Source organism: Drosophila montana, unplaced genomic scaffold (assembly GCF_035044405.1).
Source record: "Drosophila montana isolate Dmon_TW-CO22-7 unplaced genomic scaffold, ASM3504440v1 contig_2481_1, whole genome shotgun sequence".
Taxonomy (NCBI): Eukaryota; Metazoa; Arthropoda; class Insecta; order Diptera; family Drosophilidae; genus Drosophila; species Drosophila montana.
This window is the reverse complement of record NW_026997351.1, coordinates 638,417-659,452: the sequence shown is the minus strand read 5'-3', so window position 1 is coordinate 659,452 and position 21,036 is coordinate 638,417. Positions and strand designations below refer to the sequence as shown.

The window sequence follows — 21,036 nt, the reverse complement described above, 5'->3', positions numbered from 1 at the left end:
ACAAATATTTCTACTGTTGGTAAAATGCCGAGAAGTATGGTGGCTGGAGTTTAAGCGAGATCCTTTCAATCCTAACCTTTCCTTTTGAAAAACTTTCGTTGGTGTCGAGTTATAAAAGCGTATGTTGCACATCGTAAATGATTTATTTATTGAAGTGCATTACTTGGAAGGCAGTTTGTATAATTTCTAAACGGGCTTATCCCAAATCACGAAGCAGATTCTAGGCGCTGGTTTTAAGCTGCGACGGACAGGAGATGCTGGCTGTTGCAATATTTGTAGACAGTTGCAGTTGGTGGTTTTTCTTTTTCTCAATGAATCGTAAACTTAAAAAAAACGTTGATTTTTTCATTTTACTTTGTTGCATAAGCAAATGTCTTCAAAATGAGCTCACTTTCAAAAAAAAAATTGTAACAGGAAAAAAAAGTAAAGTTTGTTTTCGGCCCACACGGCGTATGCGCAACGCGCACATCCGTCATAACTTTAAGCTGGAGGCTCTTTTTCCACAGGCTTCACCTGTATGACCCACGGCCCATCAGACGTACGGGCAATGCGCAAAAGTCAAATCATGACTCTCAACTGGAGGCACTTCGTCCACTCGGTGTCGCTTTTAAGCCAAACAGAGCGGCAGATTGCGCAAGGCGAGCCGCAGGCGAATCGCCGTCCGTTTAATTGCCGCATTTAAAGCTGCAATTAATTTGGTTTTTTCTTCATTTAACTTGACTTCAAATTTTCAATTAAAGGCAATCCACGACGACGCGAAGCCACTCGGAAATGGCAGACGCTCGACTAGAATCGAGCGATGAGCAATATCACAAAGCATTGCCAAAATTAAATTTCTGTCGATGCTCTTGCTGTGGGTACATCAATGTTTTTTATCAGCTCGCATTCGTTTTGCCAAAATAAAACAAGCATGGAGTACTTCTTACAGAGAAACAATATGATACCCTCTCATAGATGTGGAAGTGTATTTTAGCTGCGGCAACTTCAAATTAATTCTTCGGTTGAGTTTTTCAAAGTTTAAAGTTTTTATAATTAAGTTTGTTTTTTGCTTTTAATTATTATTTTTTGTTTTAGTTTTTTTTTTTTGATCGTTTTTATTAACTATCAACCAAATATGATGGTTCCAAATATTTTTGTATTTCGTCGTCTTTGTGCTTAAATTTGGCTTTTTTTCTACACAGAAGTTAATCATTAGCAATATCGTAGGGAACTTTCAGCTATAAATTGTGCTGCCTGGCAGCCAAGAAGCATCACAAGCTATTGGAGCAGCGCCCCGAGAGCTACTTAAACAGCAACAACTTTAACAACAATCAACAATCAACTTATTCAACTACCAATATGAAGGTAACAGAATTCATTCAAGGATTCATCTTCAGGACCGACTAAAATATACACTTACAGGTTTTTGTCTGCTTGCTGGCCACTCTGGCCCTGGTTAATGCTGGACAACGCGGCGGAGCTGGCGGTGGTGGTGGCTATCTGCCAGGCGGTGGACGTGGCGGTGGCGGTGGCGGCGGCGGCGGCGGCGGCTTCAGGAATGGAGCTGGACTCATCTCTCATGTCTCACAGTTGCATGGCAACACGAAGGTGCAAATTGGCTCAGGCGCTAGCGCTGGAGCCTATGGCGGCGGTGCTGGCGGCGGCGGCGGTGGCTGGCAGGGAGCAGGTGCTGGCGCTGGTGGTGGACGCGGAGGCTATGGCGGTGCAGGTGGTGCTGGTGGCTGGCAGGGTGCTGGCGCTGGCGCTGGCGCTGGCGGCTATGGTGGCGGTGCTGGAGCTGGCGGCTATGGAGGCGGTGCTGGAGCTGGCGGCTGGCAAGGAGCTGGTGCTGGTGGCGGACGCGGCGGCTACGGCGGCGGTGCTGGAGCTGGCGGCTGGCAAGGAGCTGGTGCTGGTGGCGGACGCGGCGGCTATGGCGGCGGTGCTGGAGCTGGTAGCTGGCAGGGAGCTGGCGCTGGCGCTGGCGGTGCAGGCAATGCCTGGGGCAATCCGGCCTCGTTCGATTATTCAGTGAACCATGGTGCTAGCGCCTCCGGTGGTGGCGGTTCCCGCGGCGGTGCTGGTTGGTGGAACGATTAAAATAATTGTTTACACTAGATAGAGAAATGGATATGACAAACCGAATAAAATGAGTTAATCAAACAGGAAATGTTTCAATTAAAGAGGGCTGCCAGATCTTTAAAATTGGATTGCAGTGAAACTTTTGCTACACATTAAGCCAAATAAAATATATGCCAGATGGCGCTTCAACAGCTTGGTAACGGCTTTAACCTGAGCTCCTATAGAGGGCGACACAGTGCACAAAGTTCGTGACAAGAGTCTTTTGTTTCAGCGTTCCAATTGTAAGCTGCAGATGGCGCTTCCAGTTTAATTTGGCCAATTTTCAGCAGAGGCGCCAGAGCGCGCCACATGCCCTGTGTTATCTTCAGCTCTAGGTGGCGCTAGCCTCGAAGCCAGCCAGTTCGTTGCCTAAGTCTTTCGTTTCATATAAAACCTGTTCGCTTAACCATCTCTCGTAATATTTGTACCGCATTCAGACCGGGTTAATGAAGTTCAATGTCAGAGCGCGGCGTTGGCTGTGAAAAGCGAAAGTCGAGCGATGGCATGGGCTGGCCCCAGCTCAGTGTCACTGAAATGGCCATAAAGGATAAGCCCGACCGACAGGCTGCGCATCAGGCTGTATTAACGCACTTGAAGGCATTGCAAATTGAAACTGAACTAAACGCACTTGGACAACTCAAATTAAACAGCTTCATGCTTATTGTATTTGGTTTTTGTTATTATTTTTTTTTTTTTGTTTTTCATTCTCATGATTTGATTTATTGCCAACCACTTCACGTGTGTATAAACTTGTCTTTACCTTTTGATTTTTCGCTTCCGCCGTTTGCTTTTGTTTGATAGGCTTTGCATTTTGTATTTGCCATGCCATGTGTGCTTGTGTTTGTGTGTTTATTTCTTGTGCTGTTTGCCTGCTTGGCTGCTTGGCGTCGTCGTGTCTCGCATGAGACGTGCCCAGAACCTTGGCAAAGCCACAAGCAATCGTATGGCTTTTTTGCATTTTGTGCATAAGACAAATATAATTACACAAGCAAATACAATTTGTTGTTGATTTCGAATTGTTGTTGTGTGTATTTGCATTTCATATGTTTGGCTCAGCTCAACTGGTTTGCCATCTAGCAAATATTTGCCGTATTGCATGTCTGTCCCAACACACTGAGCAAACTTTACATTGTGGCATTGAGCGCAGACCAATTATTTCGTAATTTTATGAAGCAACCAATTTATTAACGCCAGAAAATAAGAAAACTTAGCACTTGATGCGTGGCTAAGTTCAAGGGCAAGCTGAAACAAGATTTGGAAGCCAATACTTAATAGTTTTAGTAAAAAAGCATGTTTACACTTTCTTCGACTACATCGCAAATGTTTTCCATTCAGTTAATCAGTGAAAGAATTGTTCTACAAGTTTAAAAGGCTTAACATGTAGATGCAACAATTCATATATGAACTGAGGCTTCACACTACGGAAAAAGCTTTGACAAAATAAAACTGAGCTAGCTCAGTCATAAAGATATATATTATTGAAAAAATCAAACTGTTTATTTCCAAACATAGATTAGCAACAATCTAGAGCACAATCTCCGTGATGACCTCCAATTTGCCATTTCGGATGCTAACTGCTTGATTTGTGAAATAATACTTTCAGGTTTATATATAAGTAGAAACTGTCTCTTTATACTTCAAATTGGTGTTAATGGATCTGTGTTTGTCTCTGACACGACTTTTGATATTTGTTTGTACAGTTTTTTTTTCTCTCTCTCTTCAATTTTCACAGCATTTAAATCATAGTTTTATTTAAATCAGTATAGCTACTGAGTTTTTGCATATTGAGTAGCCTGCCGCTGTAAATGTTTATGAACAGGATTATTTGAATGCATTAATCTGCAATTAAAAAACAATTTTTATGGGTCACGTTAGCAGCGGCAGCCTTAATGCTACAGCTATTTTAATTTATATGTTTTGCATTCCCATCAATTAGCTACAGAATACAGCATGCACAAATATATATACGTATGTATGTGCACATATATATATACATATATAGATATATCGATGGCTTTTTATGTGTACGTCTGATTACTATGGAAAGTCGACAGCAGTTTATGCAAATCAATTATATCGCAGAGACCTGTGCATTTTCATATACATTAATATTACATCCAAGCATATGTACATGCATATACATACATACACACTTCTGTATGCACGTATAAGTGGCTTTAGTACGAACAGAATCTTTAATATATGCCACACGGCTGCATTGAGTATAATTATAATTATATGCCAGCTATAGTTTATGAGTGTCATCAATTCTGCAACCCTATAATGACAAAGCGCGGTACTTGCGAGGGTCGATCAAAAACTAGGTGACTTACATACATGCGGAGCAGACATTAATGCTCTAGACTAAAGAGCTTCACTGGAAGAGGAGACACCGACTAAGAAAAGTCCTCGTATATCAACAGGACTTCCAAAAGCTTCTTTTCTTAAAAACAGTGCTGGAAAGTGGTGTTGCATTCAAGGATACGTTTGAAACCAATTGAGCCACCCTCTCACGAGAGCATGCGAGTAGATGAGACCACCAAAATATAAAATCTTTATGCACTGCTGCAGCTAGACATTCACTTCTGTGCAGTTGGGTCAGTAATTGCATATGAGTTAGTGAATAAATAAATATTTTAATTTCACGAAAGCCTTCAGATTGAAGGCAATGCGATGGGAACTACTTTTTATTAGGCTGTTATGGAAGATGATTCTATTGTAACAAAAGACGCGTTACCCGCCAACCAAAATGTATCTATCCGCAGCATTTTTATCTTCATCTAATGAACGTGTTGAAAAACAAAAGCACATGATAGTTTGTTTTTTTTGGTTTTTTGTTTTTCATCTTGGTGCTGGCAGCGCGTGAGGCCCCAAAACTGGTTAAGAATATTTCTGAATGCTGCCGCACTACAAGGCAAAACGGCAGCAAAAATATATATACATATATCTGTAGAAAAATGTACAATGGCGACCCAATATACAGATCGTAAAACTATAAGATCGTTGGGTACTTAATATATATGTATATATTCCGAGAGCTGCGAGCATGCAATGGCATATAAAAATCGTAATAAAAATTCTTTATTTTTCTTAGCGTTAATCTTATTTAACGTGTCATATATTCGAATTAAATTTAATTATCAGTTTGGCAATAATATTTACAGCTTTAATGATTATAGTATAATTAATAAAACTTCCATTATACGCTTTTAAATGTCATGTCTATAAATCGCGCATAACAGAAAATTAGTTAAAAGCTTAAATAAATTTAAATAAATTCTCGGGAATGCAAAATTGTATATATTTGTGTACTATTATTTAGCAAAAACAGAGGTTGCATAGTTATTGTTAATCTTCATATGCGAATTAATTAATTTTGGTTGTTTCTTTTTTCGGCAACTGCAATTTGAATAAATGAGCTAAAACACAGCCAAAAACTAATGTCTAACTAATAAATATTATTAAGATATTTTGTTATTGTAATATTTAAGCGAAAAGGAAACATAGGAAATGAAGAATTATTCTATATCTATATATGTTATATTGGCTGACCTCAAGAAGCGCTTAATTGATAAATGTCGAATGTGAGCCCAAGATTTCCTCAATAGATATAGCTAATGAATCAATTGTTACAGCATGAAAGACCCATATAGACATACATATTTACGGACTGACAATAAACACCCCCAACCACAAAAAGTATCGAGAATTAGAGTTTAGCATAAATTTTCTGTAGGTCTTAAGGTGCATTGAACTCGGGAACTAGGCGGGCTCTAACCAAACTATTTCTTTGTATTTTCTTAGTACCAACAACTACATATATGTATATACACATAGTATATATATAGTATAGCATACAAATATATGTACGTATTGCTTAGTCAATTGACTATGCAAATATGAGCAAAAGCATAGGCAGCATCTCGGAGCTGATCCAAGAACCGGTTCTGGCTTGCGCCTATTTATAAGCGATGATGTTGATGGGAACGTTTCGATATTAGGCCAAGCCTAAGGCTGCCAACTGAAGCGATCGGGGCCCATTCGCTGGCTTCCTGATTATCAGATCTGGCGTTACAGTTTGTCGTTTTGCACAGGCCACTTAATACGCTTAGCTCGTGTGGGACCTTGGTCTGCGAATGAGCAGCAGCAGCTACTATGGACGGGCTGTCCAAATATCATTTATCAATTGGGCAAGCTCTGCGTGTTGTCGACTGCTTTTTGACAAACTGTTGATCTATTGTTGATGCTGTCTTTTCTGTCTCTCTTCTTCTTGCATATGATCAAACGCCGTTAATTTGTTTGACTTGTGGCCCAATGGATCCAACCTATGTTTGAGAAAACAGCCAGCATGATATCCGAGCGCGTTAACAACTAGCAGATACCCTGTATCTCAGTTTGACTCAGCCTAAGGTCTACATTGACTCGACTTTTTTTGTGCTGATAGCCAACATATGTGCACTATTTGGCATACCCCTTTGGCGTACAGTCCATGAATAGAGGGTATTAACAATGGCCAAGTCTAAGTCGCGCATGCGTAAAGATTTGCATAGTTACCGGAGACAATCGGCAAACAAAAGGCACGTCGGCAGCTGGTCAAAAGCAAATATCTTGAACAACATAGCACATACACATACAAAATATGTGGGTTATTAATTCTTTTAATTGCTTAAACGATCAAAAGCAACAAATTGCTGAAGCACTCAAATCAAGTTAACCACACATCGTGCTTCAACTCGTGACACGAACGTCTGCATGATGGGAATTTAAATTATGTGAGAGAGCGATGATTTAATTTTAATTTTAAAGCATAAATTTATATATAAATATATCGATACAAATACGCAATATTTGGCCTCAAAACAAACTAAAAAAAAAGTATAAAAGATATCTATAAAAAACCAAAAATTTCTCTAAGAGCCTCTAGTCTGGCTTTCGAACACAAAACATTAAGAGAAACCGTCAGCCGAAAGTTATTACTTAATTTCGAGCCTAAATTATTTACTTACTGCACAAAACGAACACGTCGTGCATGTCGTGTCGCATTGGTAACATTGCTGCTGCCCGTGCACGACACGCGGCCATCTCTACGCTAAGGCACTTGCTCTATCTTCAACTCGAACTCCCTCTGTCGCCAGGCTGAAGCTGAAGCTGATGCTGCGCATAGGCAATCATGAGTTATTGAGTTATTCATGCTATGCGATACTCGTTGTGTATTCGTTGTGTATTGATTTCGAGCACGTTTTTTGGTATAAATGCGTGTTGGCATCTTAGTTGTAGAATTAGTCAACGCTTCCGTTTTGTCTTGAGCAGCACATCGAAATTGAAATCGTGATCGAGATCGACATACCAATCTATTGCAAGATGAAACCGTTTGCCTGTATTCTTGTTATCCTCGCTGCGCTTCTGGCCGGCAGTCAGGCTTCGTTGGAGGGTCTCCTTGGCGGTGGCGGCGGTGGAGGTGGTGGCGGTGGCGGCGGCATTGTCCAGCTGCTGCAAAGCAAATTGGGCGGACTCGGTGGAGGACTTGGCGGTGGAAACGGCGGTGGCTACTCTGGTGGTAGCGCTGGCGGCTACTCGGGTGGCTACTCTGGCGGCCGTTCCGGCGGCTATTCCGGCGGCTACTCTGGCGGCCATTCCGGCGGCTACTCCGGCGGCTACTCCGGCGGCCACTCTGCGCCCGCTAAGGTTATCATCGTCGAAGTTGTCAACCAGGGCCAGTCCGGCGGACATGGCGGTTACTCCTCGGGCGGCTATGGTGGTGGTCATGGCGGCTACTCCTCGGGCGGCTATGGTGGCTCTCAGGGCGGTTACTCCTCCGGCGGCTCCGGTTGGAACAAGGGCTGGTAAGCCAGCGCTTAGCCCAACAATAGCCTTAGTGTCCAGTTCAAACAGGGAGCCAAAAAGCCAGCAATCGCAATAATCTTCAGTTATTTCTAAGTTCCATTTTTTTTTTTTTTTAATTAAATGTTTTTATATATATAAAAATACACTCTTTTTCTTGCTAGTCTTAAGCTGAAAATTAACGCAGAAATTTTCAATTCATATTGTTAATATTAAAATGAGGCATCGCGAGCTCAAACCGGTTGGCGGAGTGCTTCCTGTTTGACCTATTGTCCGGCACGGTGACCTCATGGCACAGCCAGCCGCTTTGCATGGGCTCCACCTAATTGGCGCTGACTGCAATTTGGCTCTAATGCGACATTTATAGCACGGGCGCGCGAAGATCACCCGCCGTAAATTGGCCAAAACGAAGACAATTCAATTTGGCAAGGCTTATATTTTACATGGGGCCCAGCGTTTGGGCCTTGTTGCTGCAATCGTCGAGCTCGACAGTTAAACGCTTTGTTGCGGAATTTGCAGTGTGCCGCGTTTCTTATTTTTTTTGGTTTTGTGGCACTTGATTGATTACCGTCCATTGAGGTCTGTCAGTTGCCGAACGAATCGATCGCACAAAGGCCCGATTTTGATTTAATGCCGCCCATGAAATTCTGCAAGTCTCCGACCGCAAAGCCCAACAAAAGTCAACAGGTTCAAATGCGCCAGTTTCAGCTTTTGCTATTGACTGTCTATTTACTTGAGGCTAGATCAAATGGAGGGGCTGAGAGGGGAGGTAAGTATCAGCAATCAGCGATCTTTGCCATTAGTTTTCATAACTCTGCTATCTGAAAAGCTCGCTTCCGAATACCCTAGAAACATGTGTTCTTCGGCTGTTAATGGACCAATCTACAATCAAATTTAATTTTGAGCTTATCTCTAGAATTCTCATACACAATATCGTCTCGAAATGTTACTAAAGGCAAATGATGTCTTTCGCTTGAATACGACAAAGTTTTTCCGAAGACATCCATGGGTCGCAGAAACAAAGCTTTTAATAGAGCAGTGTTGGAAAGTCTTAAGAGCTTCACTATTCTTATGTTATTCTTTTTAAGAACTTTAAGCACCAAAACAACGTATTGATAAAGTTTTGAAAACTAATTGAGCGCACGTAACACCAGTAGCAAACAGCTTTCGTCTGTTTTACTTAGTCGCTTTACAACACTGCCACATATAACCACTAGCATAAAGAGCAGCACGACACTAAAAGAAGAAAAGTGACTGAATGCTTATTGCTTCATGAATTGTATTGACTCAGTACCTTAAGCAAGTCTGCAAACCACTTAGAGCCCGAAATTTAAATATAATTTTGACTTTAAATCGAATCTTCTGCCAAGTCAGTTGCCCAAAAACCAACTAAACCCAAGTCGAAATATATTTTTTCAAAAATGTTTTAGGTAAACAACATAGTTGGCCATTATTATATTAGGTAGATGCCAATTCCGGCTAGAAAGCAAATTTAGCCCTCAACATCTATATGAAAATATTAATGGCAGGCAATATTTTCAGTAGAACGGGCAATTATAAATAAAAAAGAGAACTTTTTCATTAACATTTTTAGAATATATATGTGACAGGTCAAGTATGAACCAAGGTATGATATCGAAAACTAGAGGCAAGTAATTGGTTCAAGCCTTAGGTCTACCTTATTAATTATTTTTGGTTGGCAGTCTCATTTTGAATAAATTTCTAAGCCTTTACAAAGTGTTTGAAATTTTGTAATAAGCTAGCAGCTTTCAGAGGCCGTACTTGCAAGATTTACAACACTGTCACATGCCAAAAGCACCACCCTAACACTTAAAGTGAAGAACTTTAAAAGTGGTTAAAAGCTTAGTGCTATTTTTTTAAAATTAATTTTGATTTTGAATTAATAATCTAAAAGCCAGCACATATGTTTGCGCTTTCCAGTTTTAGGCGCATATTAACTCGTTTTACAGCACTGTCGCATGCAACCATTAGCAGAAGCCACAGGCAAGCATGGAAAGAGCTTTAAAAGTAGCTGAAAGCGTTATGCATCGACGGAATTATTTTTAAAAGATCTTGAAGTTAGAGAAAATATTCGACATGATACCATGCTACCAGACTTTAGGCACATACTAATCTCTTTCACAACACTGTAACATGCAAGCATGGGAAAAAGGTGGAGGGAATCATGGGAAGAGCCTTAAAAGTAGCCAAAAGCTTTATGCAAAATTAATTTTAAAAAATGCAAAAATTATTTTTAATAAAATCTTAAAGCTCTTAAAGAACCAAATGTTCAAAATTCTTCAAGATGCCATCGTCGACTTGTCCAAGTCAAATGGATTCTTGAATTTAAATAGATTCTTCAGTTCATACCGAATTGTATTGTATATCGGATTGATTGATTGCTCGCCGTGTGCTGGTGACCCGATTTGTGTGCACTTTGGCTTGCCAAATGCTTAACACGAACCGTGGCAGGCTGTGGGGCAATGTTGGCTCCACGGTAGTCGGCGACACGTGTGCAGCCGACGCCAAGCTCATTGATTATGAGCCCGACAAGCTCAGCTGGCTAATGGCTGCCGTAAAGAATTGGCCACCAGTCAATTGCTTTGCCCCCAAAAGGTTGTTACATAAAAATGGCGCGCCAATAAATCGATCTTCACGATGTGGTTTGCTGGCGGCTGGCTATTGTCAGAATCGCCAGAATCTAGAGTCTGGCCCAGAGGCTGAGTCAGGTGCGCGTGCGCAACTGCGTCTGGGACTGCAAGTTAGCACGGAGTGAGGGGGGGTTGCCCGGGACGGGGCGTTGCCAACAATAGATGGCAGCAAAGCGTACGAAATTGAAAGTTGGCATAATGAGGGCCAACTGCACGAAGCCAAGATCGAAACGAACGGCCGGCCGTAAACAGATTTGGCAATTACATCTGATTACACTGCACCAGCAGCAGCGACGGCGACGACGACGGCGACGGCGACGACAGCAGCAACAACTGCATCTGCAGCGACAGCGGCTAGAATCTTAGATGCGCAGCACTCGCTGGCTGTATAAATAGCCGAGAGTGCGCCCAGTTGGAAATTAGTTAGTGCACAGCAGCAACAGCAGCAGCAGCAGCAACAGCAACAACAGCAACAACAGCAACAAGAAGAACAGCACCCACAAAAGATGCAATCGCTACGTCGTTTGGTTCTGTTTGGACTCTTGGCCGTGCTGAGCGTCTGCTCCTTTGCCAAGCCCCATGGCTGGAGCAGCAGCGGTGGCGGCGGCAGCGGCAGCGGCGGTGGTTGGTCATCGGGTGGCGGATCCTCCGGCTGGTCTAGTGGCGGCGGCGGTGGCAGTGGCGGCGGCGGCTGGAAAAACGGCGGCGGCGGCGGCGGCTGGTCATCGGGTGGCAGCTCCTCTGCCTGGCCCAGCAAAATAAGCATCAGCGCTTGGCCTTCCAGCGGCGGCGGCAGCAGCGGCGGTGGTTGGTCCTCGGGCGGCAGCGGTTGGAAAAGTGGCGGAGGCGGCGGTGGCGGCGGTTGGCCCAGCGGCGGCGGCAGCAGCTCTGGCTGGAAAACGAGCTCCGGTGGCGGTGGCGGCCTAGGCACTAGCTTGTCTAGCGCACTGTCAAGCCTTTCCGGCTGGAAAACTCAAGCATTGTCGGGTCTGAGCAGCGGCTGGAAATCAGGCGGCGGCGGCGGCGGCGGCGGCAGTGGTGGCGGCTGGAAGTCAGGTGGCGGCGGCGGAGGTGCCTGGAAGTCAGGTGGTGGCGGCGGCGGCGGCTGGAAGAGCGGCGGAGGCGGCGGTGGCTGGAAGAGCGGAGGTGGTGGCGGCGGCGGCGGCGGCGGCAGTGGCTGGACGAGCGGAGGTGGCGGCAGCGGCGGCGGCGGTTGGTCTTCCGCCGGATCTAGCAGCGGCTGGAGCTGGTAGAACCCTGTCGATAACGAAACACTGAGGCGACATTTGGCAAAAAACTGCAACTGTACATAACAACAAAAAAAACAAAATAACTATCTCTTATGCTATGACAAATCAATTTTTTTTTTTATAATAATTTTTTTAATCTGTCAATAAACATTTAAAACAATGTAAACTTCCAAGTGGACATTTTTGGGACTATAGAATTGCGGTTAAGATTAGATTTTTCTAGAGCGCAAAGTCCTGTAACCCGTCAAAGTGAAGATAGTGAAGTTATTTTCCTGGGCAACTGACAGAAGTGTTGCCAGGACAAATACCTGCGTTTGCTCTTCAGTCTAAGGCATCCAAGCCAGCTGGCTCCGAGCCGGGAGTGGACAAAACAATAGCTGAGACTTGTAGCTTATGATTAAACGAAACGTATCAACCGAACCTTTGAAATTTCAACAACAACTAAGGCCTTCGACTTAGACTAAACAGCATACAACCAGCTATCACAGCCTGGCAATCAAATCTCAGGATCAGGATGTTGTTCAGTTGCCTCAGTGACCCTGGCAGCTAGATAGTTCAGCCATGGTAAATTACTACGGCTGACCAGGTGGAGAAGTCGAGATTTTCCGTTTACTCTTCATCTGAACAGCAGCAACACGATCCTTGAATCCTTGCATAGAAGCTATGGTGTTCTAACCTATTTGGTTTCTTTCAGAGATTGTTCGAAGAGATTTCCTTGCCTCAGGACACTATGCCTAGATCCTATCATAGCTAGCCACTAAGTGTTGTAGACATAGTTCCTTATTTGTATAATAATAATAATATACCAAAGCACAACTAGCTGGTATGACCCCAATTTAGGTAGTCCAAGTTTTATGCCTAACATTTTTTACCTTAGTCGACCAGGACAATCAATTTTATTTAGTTGAAAGACTTGATATACTCGAGCTAAGTTGTAATTCCCTTGGAGTATCCTTGTGGCTAAGAAGAACGTCAGCGGTTTTAGCAAAATGAACGATTATTTATTAGTACAATTAAAAGTAGAGAGGAAAGAAAAGAGTTGAGTAACTTTGGGTGTAACTAGTTAGGTAAGCGAACAAAAAAAAAATTTAAAAAAAATAAAGGTAAAGTATAGCACTTGTGGGAAATGCCTCTAGCTCTATATCTATGCCGTGGAACACATGTCAGCCGCAGGAGTCGCAGTAGCCGGAGTATTTACATTTCGTTTCGTCTTGCAGTTCTCGTTGTGTGTGGTTGGGGTGTTTTGGATTGAGTTTGATGTTTGGTGGTTGGCTTTACCAGCCGCCGCCACCGTGCTTGCCACCGCCTCCACCGCCGCCGCCGTGCTTGCCGCCGCCGCCTCCATAGCCACCGCCGCCGCCACCGCCGCCGCCGCCGTGCTTGCCACCGCCGCCGTTACCGCCTTGCCAGGAGACAGCGCTGCCGCGATTGCCGGCCAGGGACTTGCCGCCGCCGCCACCACCGCCGCCGTATCCACCGCCGCCGCCATTCTTTTGCCAGCCGCCCTGTCCACCGCCTCCGCCTCCGCCGCCGCCGCCGCCGTTCTTTTGCCAGCCTCCTTTGCCCCCGCCGCCGCCGCCACCGTGTCCTCCACCACCACTGCCGCCACCACCATAGCCGCCACCACCGCCGCCTCCGCCGAGGAGTCCGGCCGAGGCAATGGCAAACATGAGTCCGCACAGGAATACGACGAGCAGAGCGTAGCGCATATTGAACTGGAGTATCCTTTGATTGATGAACGGTTGCACTGAACTGTTGCTCAACGGTTGACTGCTGACTGCTGACTGTTGACTGTTGACTGCTGCTGTTGACTGCTGCTGTTGGTGCTGATAGAACCTTAGCTCCACTGATGCCATTACCGGGCCCAGCGCAGCGCTTTTATAGCAGCTGCCACGGAACAGACTGAACTCCAGCTGAGTCATGGTGCTCCCAAACACCGATTGGGCATGAAATTGAAGCAGTGCGCGATTTGTGCGGGGGTGGCGACACGCCGTCGCCATTCCCAGCGACGCACCCAAAGGCTACTCGGAAGGCTGAGAGAATCGCAAGTGGCAAGTGGCAAGTGGCAAGTGGCTGTCGATGCCAACGCGCTGTGCAGTCTCTCGAGTGCGCCGGCACACGCGGCGCATACGCAACGTTTATGCTGGGAATATTGCGCATACGCCACCGGATTCGCACCGAGAACGCCAACCACGCTGGAAGCACTTGTAAACTGCTGAGCCATAGCGATGTCATTAATTACAAGCATTTTGCGGCAACACTTTTTGCCAGCAGCTCACAATTTGTCTTACAATTTACAATTTACAATTTAAATTCTGTAATTTTTCATTTTTCGTTTTCTGCATAATTAATTTAACTATTTTTTTTTGTTTCATTTGGGATTTCGCATGCAATGCGAGTGCCAGACAAATGTGTGTGTGTGTGTGCTGCACGACTCAACACACACGCGCATTCGACGGGGTTCAATGTCAATTACTGCGCAAACACACAACACACAACACACAAACGCAAAACCCAAACTCCAAGTCAAAGCCAAACAGATGAGATGCCTGTTCAAGTGAATTACTTACCATATATTGCATCAACTTGTCCACTTGCTGTTGCATTCAACGCGTGCTGCAACTGCAACAGTGTGGCGGGCCCCAAAGTCACAAATAACCCCACAGACAGGTCCACAAGACGACCTCAGCCAAATGAGCAAAAAATATGCCATGCATCTGCTGCACACTGAACGCAGAACGCAATTCTCAGGTGTTTCTTTTAAGCCTGCACATCTTTTTTTCTAGATACGTTTATATAAATGTATATCAAATTGTCTTAAATTGTGCCTACTTAAAAAAATTAAACCGAAGTCTTTTTAGCTTAATCTGTGTGAACTTAATTAAATAAACTTAAATAAACTTATCGGCAAGTTTAGTAACTTTTCCCGATTTGCAGTCTATACAAAAGCCGAACCTATTCGAACCGGGAATTTACGTTAATTTTTGGAGCATGAAGCAAACCTTAATCCAAATCTAAAGTACCCAAAAATACAACCAACCCATATATTCTATGCTTAAAAAAAAACAATTTAGGCTAGACATTTTGTAAAGTAGAATATTTGGCTCCAAGCATTGAAGTTATCTAACCACACTTGGTAGATGTCAATTTTGAACAGAGATCCGAATCTAGCCCGCACTTTCTCTTTGAAAATATTTATGGCAGGCAATATCTTCAGTAGAACGGGCAATTATAAATTAAAAATATAATTGTTTCATTTAAATTATAAAAATTGCAATCTTAAGCTGGTTGATGCCTTAAACAAGAGAAAGAATGTATTTATAAGAATATATTTTCATATAGCTTCTTTGATAAGCTGTCAGAAGGAACAGAAGGTGGGATAAGTATATAATATATATATTTGGTATATAGTTTTTGATATATTTTATATTGTTTCGCATTTTAAAAGTGCCAAGCAAATGGTGGATCTGGTGCCACTGTGCCCCCTGCAATAAACTGTCAGATGATGAGCGAATGTTCCACGAGCATTGTGAATGCATAAGGTAATAGCAATAATTACGGCGTCAAGTTAGCATATTAATTGTTATGGGCCATAATTCAAATGTGCATTTATGTGAATTTCGAGATCAACGAGAACACAGAACCGCCTCAAGTTCGGCTAACAGCTGCCCCCATCCCAGTCGGCTGGAACAGCTTGTTCTATGCCTCGATCTGGCTAGCGTTCCCAGGCAGACAAAGACGCCATGCGAAGATGCGGCTGGCTGCGGGGCGAGCACAAAAACTTCAAGATGTTTCATCCAAGTATGTAAATCGTTGTAGTTTTTAATTGCTCTCGACTATGAAATGAAATATGGCACACTGAAACGTGGCTAGAGAATGCTCGTCAATCATCTTTCAACGATCCGGCGATGCATTCGAACAGAAATCATGCAATTTTTTGCTTAATTTACAATTTGCAATTTGTATTTGTTTAAAAAAAAAAAAAATGACTTGTTTATAAAAATGGGAGAGAAAAAAAACTGTCTTATATATATACGTAATATAATATCAAAAATCAATAAAATCAAATCGAAAACGAGAGGTCCCAGAGTTGCCAGCGTTCCTTACTACCAGCTGCTGCTGCCCCAGCCATTGTTGCCACTGGACCAACCATTGTTGCCACTGGACCAGCCGCTGCCGCCGAGGCTCTGGCCAGACCATCCGCCACCGTTGCTCCAGCCACCTCCATTGTTCCAGCCGCCGCCGCCGCCGCCGCCAATTTTGATTACCTTAATTATCTTGGGCTGGGAGGACCAGCCGCTGTTCCAGCCGCTGCTGATGCTGCCGCTGCTGCCCCAAGGATTTGAGCTCCAGCCGCTGCTGCCGCTGCTGCCCCAAGGATTCGAGCTCCAGCCGCTGCTGCTGCTGCTGCCCCAGGGATTCGAGCTCCAGCCGCTATTGCCGCCGATCCAACCGCTGCTGCGTATAAGTCCCGCCGAGCTGCAGGCAAACAGAGCGCTGAGTACTATGAACAATTTCATCCTGGAATCTCTGTGGATATGGTGGGTGTGTGGGTTTTGAAGTGTGGCAATTGAATGATCTGAAAATGTACGCAGCGTACGCTATTTATCTAGATTTGCATAGCATCAAATCAGTGTAAAGCAGGGGAGCGGCTGAGCGGCTCATCAAGTCAAGAATCCACAAAATAAATCGTACTGAGTGACAGTGGAGGATGGGGGTGAGGGAGAGGTTGCCCTGGCCTGGTCTTGGTCAGCTGATATATAAACCAGCTGCGCACATATAGAAAGACGAACGAGGTAATTGCAGTTTATTAAACCACTTTGAGCGTCCGATTCTTGACCAGGGTCAACTACTTTACAGCACTTTACGACCGAACACGGCAGCAGCAGCAGCGGCAGCGGCGGCAGCGGCATCTGCAGAAACTCATCACAAGCGCCGTGCTCCATGGGGGCCAGTTCATGTTGCCAAATTGCACATAACTCTTACGCTTGATGGATCATTTCCTCGCCAAGCAGCTGTCTGCTGTCTGCTGTCCGCTGTCTGCTGGCGGAAACAACGCGCAGCTCTGCTCGCTTAAGCCTAATCTTGAATATGCCGACAGAAGCTCGCTGCGGGTGACTCATTTGTCATGTTGGCAGCTCACCCAGGTGAAGGGGCCCGCCAACTGCAACCACAAAGCCGCGGCGGCGACGGCTCACACAGTAACCACCAAGTCAGAGCGAACACAGCCCAAAAATGCAATCCGTGTGGAGAGCAGAAGGTATGCAACAGGTGTCATCCTTTCAGACCTATATCAATTGATCCAATATTTATATTTCTGTAATTCCCAATTCAGTGAAATGTGATTTCCTAATTTGTACATATTTTTTTTTTCAGTGTCGCCAACTCGTTCTTAATCATCTTTTAAATAGTGTTAATGAACAGGATATGTTCCTTCAACATTTCAACATTCTCTTGGCTCATTGTAGTTGACCTCGCCCATTCGATACACCAGTTCACATGGCTGATCGCATGTGGTGGGCTTCACTGTACTCTGGCGCCTCGACGCTTGTTGCAATCTGTGTGTGGCGGCCTCTATTCCACAGATGTCAGTGAATTGTTTTTGCTACTTACGTATGTAACTTTTTTGCATTTTAGTTTTTTTTTTTTTTCGCATAGGCATTATAAACAAAAATTAATTGAATTGTCAACGCTTAACATGCAAATTGTATTTGGGGGCCAATGGACCAAGATCAGGCCAACAAAAAAAAAAAACAGCTTACATAATTATGTGTACATAGAATTAAATACGAGTAGGTGTATTAGATGAAAAACAAAAAAAAAATACAACTTTGGAGCCGATTAGTTTTCGAAATTGCGATATTATCGGCTTATCGCAGTCACAAAATAGTTAACGAGTTTCGAAATTCCTTAAGTCTAAATTAGTTTGTAAGTAATATTGGTTGCCTTGCAAAAGCAGCTTTGAGTTCGTATTTTGGCATCAAATAATTTCAGGTCTCTCAAATTGAAAGCGTTTTCGAGGCAATCAAAAATGGAATATGGCCGGGATTCGGTTGCGCTTTGAATCTTAACTCTAGTTGCCACTATTTTTGGCCGCAGATGCCGCAGCGTGCGAGCCGTGCTGTACGTGGCCCAGACGATTGTTTGCCATAGGGCTTGTTGCCATTGACCTCCAGGAAGTAGTTGCCCTTGATGTTGTGCGGCACGGCATAGCCCATCGGCTGCTGCTCGCCAGTGCAGAGATCTTCGCGCAGGCGCTTTAGCGAGCTGCAGCGTGTGGCCAAGAAGTTGCGCTCGTTGCCCGGATAGACGGACTCCTCATAGTATTCCCAGGCGCGGTCGTGCGCACAGGTCACCGACAAACAGCCCACGGGCAGGGGCTCCAGGCCACCCGGATAAAAGTCCACATCGCCCATGGGATCACGCTTGCCCAGCACGCCCGGATTGCTGTGTATCACATCGATGAAGTGCGCATCGCCGCGCTGCAGTCCCGACAGAACTTCGCCCTCGTTGAAACACGGCTTGGCCGGATCCAGTCCGGTTATGCGCGGCAATGTTTTGCCCGTAAACTGCTGCAGGTAGCGCCCCGCCGAGCCCACAATGTGCGCGCCCAGACTGTGACCAATCAGATGTATATTTTCCACCTTTACCACATCCAGCAGCTTGACCAGGCCCCGTGCAATATTCTCGCCAATCTCATCCGTGTTGAAAGCCGACCATGTGTACAGGGTATCCACGAATCTGGCCACATCTACAGCCTACATGATAATATTTCATTATAGCCATACAACAAGTTTGCTAGACTTTCAATAATGATAATAATAATAAAACTAAGAGCTATCTCATTCCAGCTATTTGAATCCAACATCTAAGCTCGTAAGTTACATTTCCAGAGTATTCAGTTAATTTTAGCCGTTGTTGAATATAGAAATAGTTTTTTTTTTTCTTCTGATTGAAATATTGGAAGTTTAAAGGCTATCGGAAAACGCGTCACAAGTATTCCTTGGCATTGATTGTTCTGATGGCCCGACCTTGTCACATTGTTGATAAGAACTGAAACGCCTTAGTTGAAAGCAACAATCGCGAGTGATCCGATGGGAAACTAAGCTAAGCGTTAAATGTGTTTGGCCGAATAGAATGCACAATCAAAGGTGTTGACTATAGACTATTAAAATCGGCAAAAATCTGTATCTGATCATTTGATCAACATTGTTGCGTCTAACTACAAACTAATGACTACAGATTTATTCCAGCTACTACTCAAAGTATTTCAGGGGCTGGCTTAAGTTCAAGTTTTGCCTTAAATAAGTTTGTAAATGTTTTCGTGTTTTATAGATATTTTTAATTAAATTTCGTCTATAGTCTATCATCTGTAATTTAGCACATTTATATTTCAATTTCAATTGCAATTTTTAGCACTCAATATTTCGTACGTCCCCTTGTTTTACCCTGTTCCTAAAGAGAAGAAGAGTATATTCGTGTTGTGCAATGCCTGCCTCTTCATTAGTCTCTAACTTTTATACTCTGTTCACAGAATGAATAGAGGGTATATTCGTTTTGTACAGCATTAATGTGGCTGTCCGACTCTGCATATAAATACAATTTTAACGAATTTTAAAGTAAGGAACTCCAAATATGAAACATCTAATCGTGTATTTTATTTGCCAAACCCAGACCTAGCCGTTTTATAGCTAGACACTCAAACGGAATACTCATGAGCTGCTTTGAATTTAAAGCTTCTAAATTAACCTCAGCCCCAAAATCGACTAATCCTTAAGTCACAGTTTTAGAGTCGCTGACCTTTTGGGAGTCAGCCATCAGAAGAAACTCCCAAAGACAGATCAAATTGGGAGGGTGTTCCTAGAAGATGCTACCAAAAATATATTTGCCCAGGCCTGTTTCTTTTCCTTTTCGTGCCTCTTGCCTTAAACAGAGTATGCTGTAGTCGAGACTTACCACAAAGTTAACATCGCCGCGACAGTTGTAGGCCTGGGCCAATTGCTCAATGGTATCCGAATCATTGACGGTGGTTGTCCAGCCGGTGGCAAGAATGACGACACCTTTCTTCGGATCGAATTGGGGGCTGTGCCACATGGCTTCCGCTTCCAGGAGCGGAAAGTTTGTCTTGTTGCAGGCGGTGCGCAACTGGAAGTTCATTTGCTTAATGTCCGGCGTGAACCTGGACCTGATCTTATTGGAGCTAAGCGCCTGCGAGCCTGCAAAATGCCGTAGTCTCATGGCTGGAGATTAGTTTTCTACGGGTACTCACACAAGTAGTTGATGGAGCTGGAGGCAAACTCAAAGGGATAGCCGGCAATTAGATTTTTGCTGCCCTCGAGCAGGCCCTGCGGCGTGGGCAGCATCTTTGGATCGATTATGGTGGAGCCAACGCTCCGCAGCGAGCCAACCACATCGGGCACCGTCCACTCGATGCCCTGGCACAGCGCAGCCAGCAGCAGCAGGTGCAACAGGTGCAGCAGACAGTGCTTCAGATTCCGATTTGGGCTTTCCATTCTAGACGACAGTTGCGAGCGCAGTGAATGCCGAAAATTGTGCGGAACGAATATTTATAGGCCTGTTGCCGCAGGCGCGCACACGCACACACACACACACATAAACAGAGAGAATACGGAGAGAGTGAGTGCGAGCAGTACACCCCATATAGATATGTATATATAGGGAGAGAGTGAGTGAGAAGAGTGCGGTGCGAGCAAACAACAATTCAAGTCGTGTGACCATATAGGTGTATTTCATTCGCATCACAGTAATCAGATAAGGTGCACTTGTCTCTTAATTAGATTCAACATCAACATTCACTCACACACACACACACACACACACACACACACACACACAAACTCTCTCACACACTCACTCACACTGCACTTCCCCTGTCCATATGCATCTAATTTAAATACTAATTGTTTTAAATCTCAATCCGAATCGAAGCAGTTGTCGCCAGAGAGCATATGGAATATATAGAAAATATGCCCCTCATATTCGAATAGCGCCAACTGTATTTCAATTCCTAACCCGAATTCAATTTCAAACATAAGTGTTCCTCTAATAATGTCTACAGCATACTCATTCACCTCGACTCGTCTCGAGTGCTCAAATCTGAAATAATACGCTGATTGCGAATAAACAAAAGTGACAAAATATCAGAGCTTTTTTGTGAGTGGGCAACCTTCGTG

The 21,036-nt window shown here is 44.2% G+C and overlaps 6 protein-coding genes across 7 annotated transcripts; 3 read left to right on the top strand and 3 right to left on the bottom strand.

Annotated features, from left to right (window-relative positions):
- Positions 1-1,386: 1,386 nt before the first annotated feature.
- LOC135428496 (uncharacterized) lies at positions 1,387-2,142 on the top strand (the record flags this gene model as incomplete). Its single annotated transcript, XM_064682543.1, has 1 exon — positions 1,387-2,142. A coding segment is annotated over one exon (693 nt), but the record flags the coding sequence as incomplete, so codon positions are not given.
- Positions 2,143-7,461: 5,319 nt separating this feature from the next.
- Positions 7,462-7,947, top strand: LOC135428531 (ctenidin-3). The gene has a single exon (XM_064682581.1). It carries the CDS (start codon positions 7,462-7,464, stop codon positions 7,945-7,947), a length of 486 nt encoding a protein of 161 aa, XP_064538651.1.
- A 2,443-nt stretch (positions 7,948-10,390) lies between these two features.
- On the top strand, positions 10,391-11,947 carry LOC135428495 (uncharacterized transmembrane protein DDB_G0289901). Its single transcript, XM_064682542.1, has 2 exons — positions 10,391-10,670; positions 10,989-11,947. The coding sequence occupies exons 1-2, from the start codon at positions 10,391-10,393 to the stop codon at positions 11,843-11,845; spliced, it is 1,137 nt and encodes a 378-aa protein (XP_064538612.1). The 3' UTR covers positions 11,846-11,947.
- An 874-nt stretch (positions 11,948-12,821) lies between these two features.
- On the bottom strand, positions 12,822-13,679 carry LOC135428364 (uncharacterized). Of its 2 annotated transcripts, XM_064682317.1 has the most exons (3): positions 13,455-13,679; positions 13,194-13,400; positions 12,822-13,148 (listed from the first exon to the last, which is right to left on the bottom strand). In XM_064682317.1, exons 1-3 carry the CDS (start codon positions 13,549-13,551, stop codon positions 13,117-13,119), a joined length of 336 nt encoding a protein of 111 aa, XP_064538387.1. In that variant the 5' UTR covers positions 13,552-13,679; the 3' UTR covers positions 12,822-13,116. The 2 variants fall into 2 exon arrangements, with proteins under 2 accessions (XP_064538387.1, XP_064538385.1); XM_064682315.1 differs by having other exon boundaries at positions 12,822-13,679.
- A 1,980-nt stretch (positions 13,680-15,659) lies between these two features.
- LOC135428365 (uncharacterized transmembrane protein DDB_G0289901) lies at positions 15,660-16,427 on the bottom strand. The gene has a single exon (XM_064682318.1). It carries the CDS (start codon positions 16,360-16,362, stop codon positions 15,949-15,951), a length of 414 nt encoding a protein of 137 aa, XP_064538388.1. The 5' UTR covers positions 16,363-16,427; the 3' UTR covers positions 15,660-15,948.
- Positions 16,428-17,622: 1,195 nt separating this feature from the next.
- Positions 17,623-20,378, bottom strand: LOC135428360 (vitellogenin-1). Its single transcript, XM_064682311.1, has 3 exons — positions 20,112-20,378; positions 19,799-20,058; positions 17,623-18,600 (listed from the first exon to the last, which is right to left on the bottom strand). Exons 1-3 carry the CDS (start codon positions 20,353-20,355, stop codon positions 17,926-17,928), a joined length of 1,179 nt encoding a protein of 392 aa, XP_064538381.1. The 5' UTR covers positions 20,356-20,378; the 3' UTR covers positions 17,623-17,925.
- Positions 20,379-21,036: the final 658 nt, after the last annotated feature.

Bases quoted from the DNA above. Each gene is read 5' to 3' on its own strand.
- LOC135428531 (XM_064682581.1), top strand. From the start codon at position 7,462: ATGAAACCGTTTGCCTGTATTCTTGTTATCCTCGCTGCGCTTCTGGCC.
- LOC135428495 (XM_064682542.1), top strand. From the start codon at position 10,391: ATGCTTAACACGAACCGTGGCAGGCTGTGGGGCAATGTTGGCTCCACG. The intron at 10,671-10,988 runs GTGCGCGTGCGC...CTGTATAAATAG, and splicing joins TGGCCCAGAGGCTGAGTCAG to CCGAGAGTGCGCCCAGTTGG.
- LOC135428364 (XM_064682315.1), bottom strand. From the start codon at position 13,551: ATGCGCTACGCTCTGCTCGTCGTATTCCTGTGCGGACTCATGTTTGCC.
- LOC135428365 (XM_064682318.1), bottom strand. From the start codon at position 16,362: ATGAAATTGTTCATAGTACTCAGCGCTCTGTTTGCCTGCAGCTCGGCG.
- LOC135428360 (XM_064682311.1), bottom strand. From the start codon at position 20,355: ATGGAAAGCCCAAATCGGAATCTGAAGCACTGTCTGCTGCACCTGTTG. The intron at 20,059-20,111 runs GTGAGTACCCGT...GGCATTTTGCAG, and splicing joins CAGCTCCATCAACTACTTGT to GCTCGCAGGCGCTTAGCTCC. The intron at 18,601-19,798 runs GTAAGTCTCGAC...ATTATCATGTAG, and splicing joins GCGGCGATGTTAACTTTGTG to GCTGTAGATGTGGCCAGATT.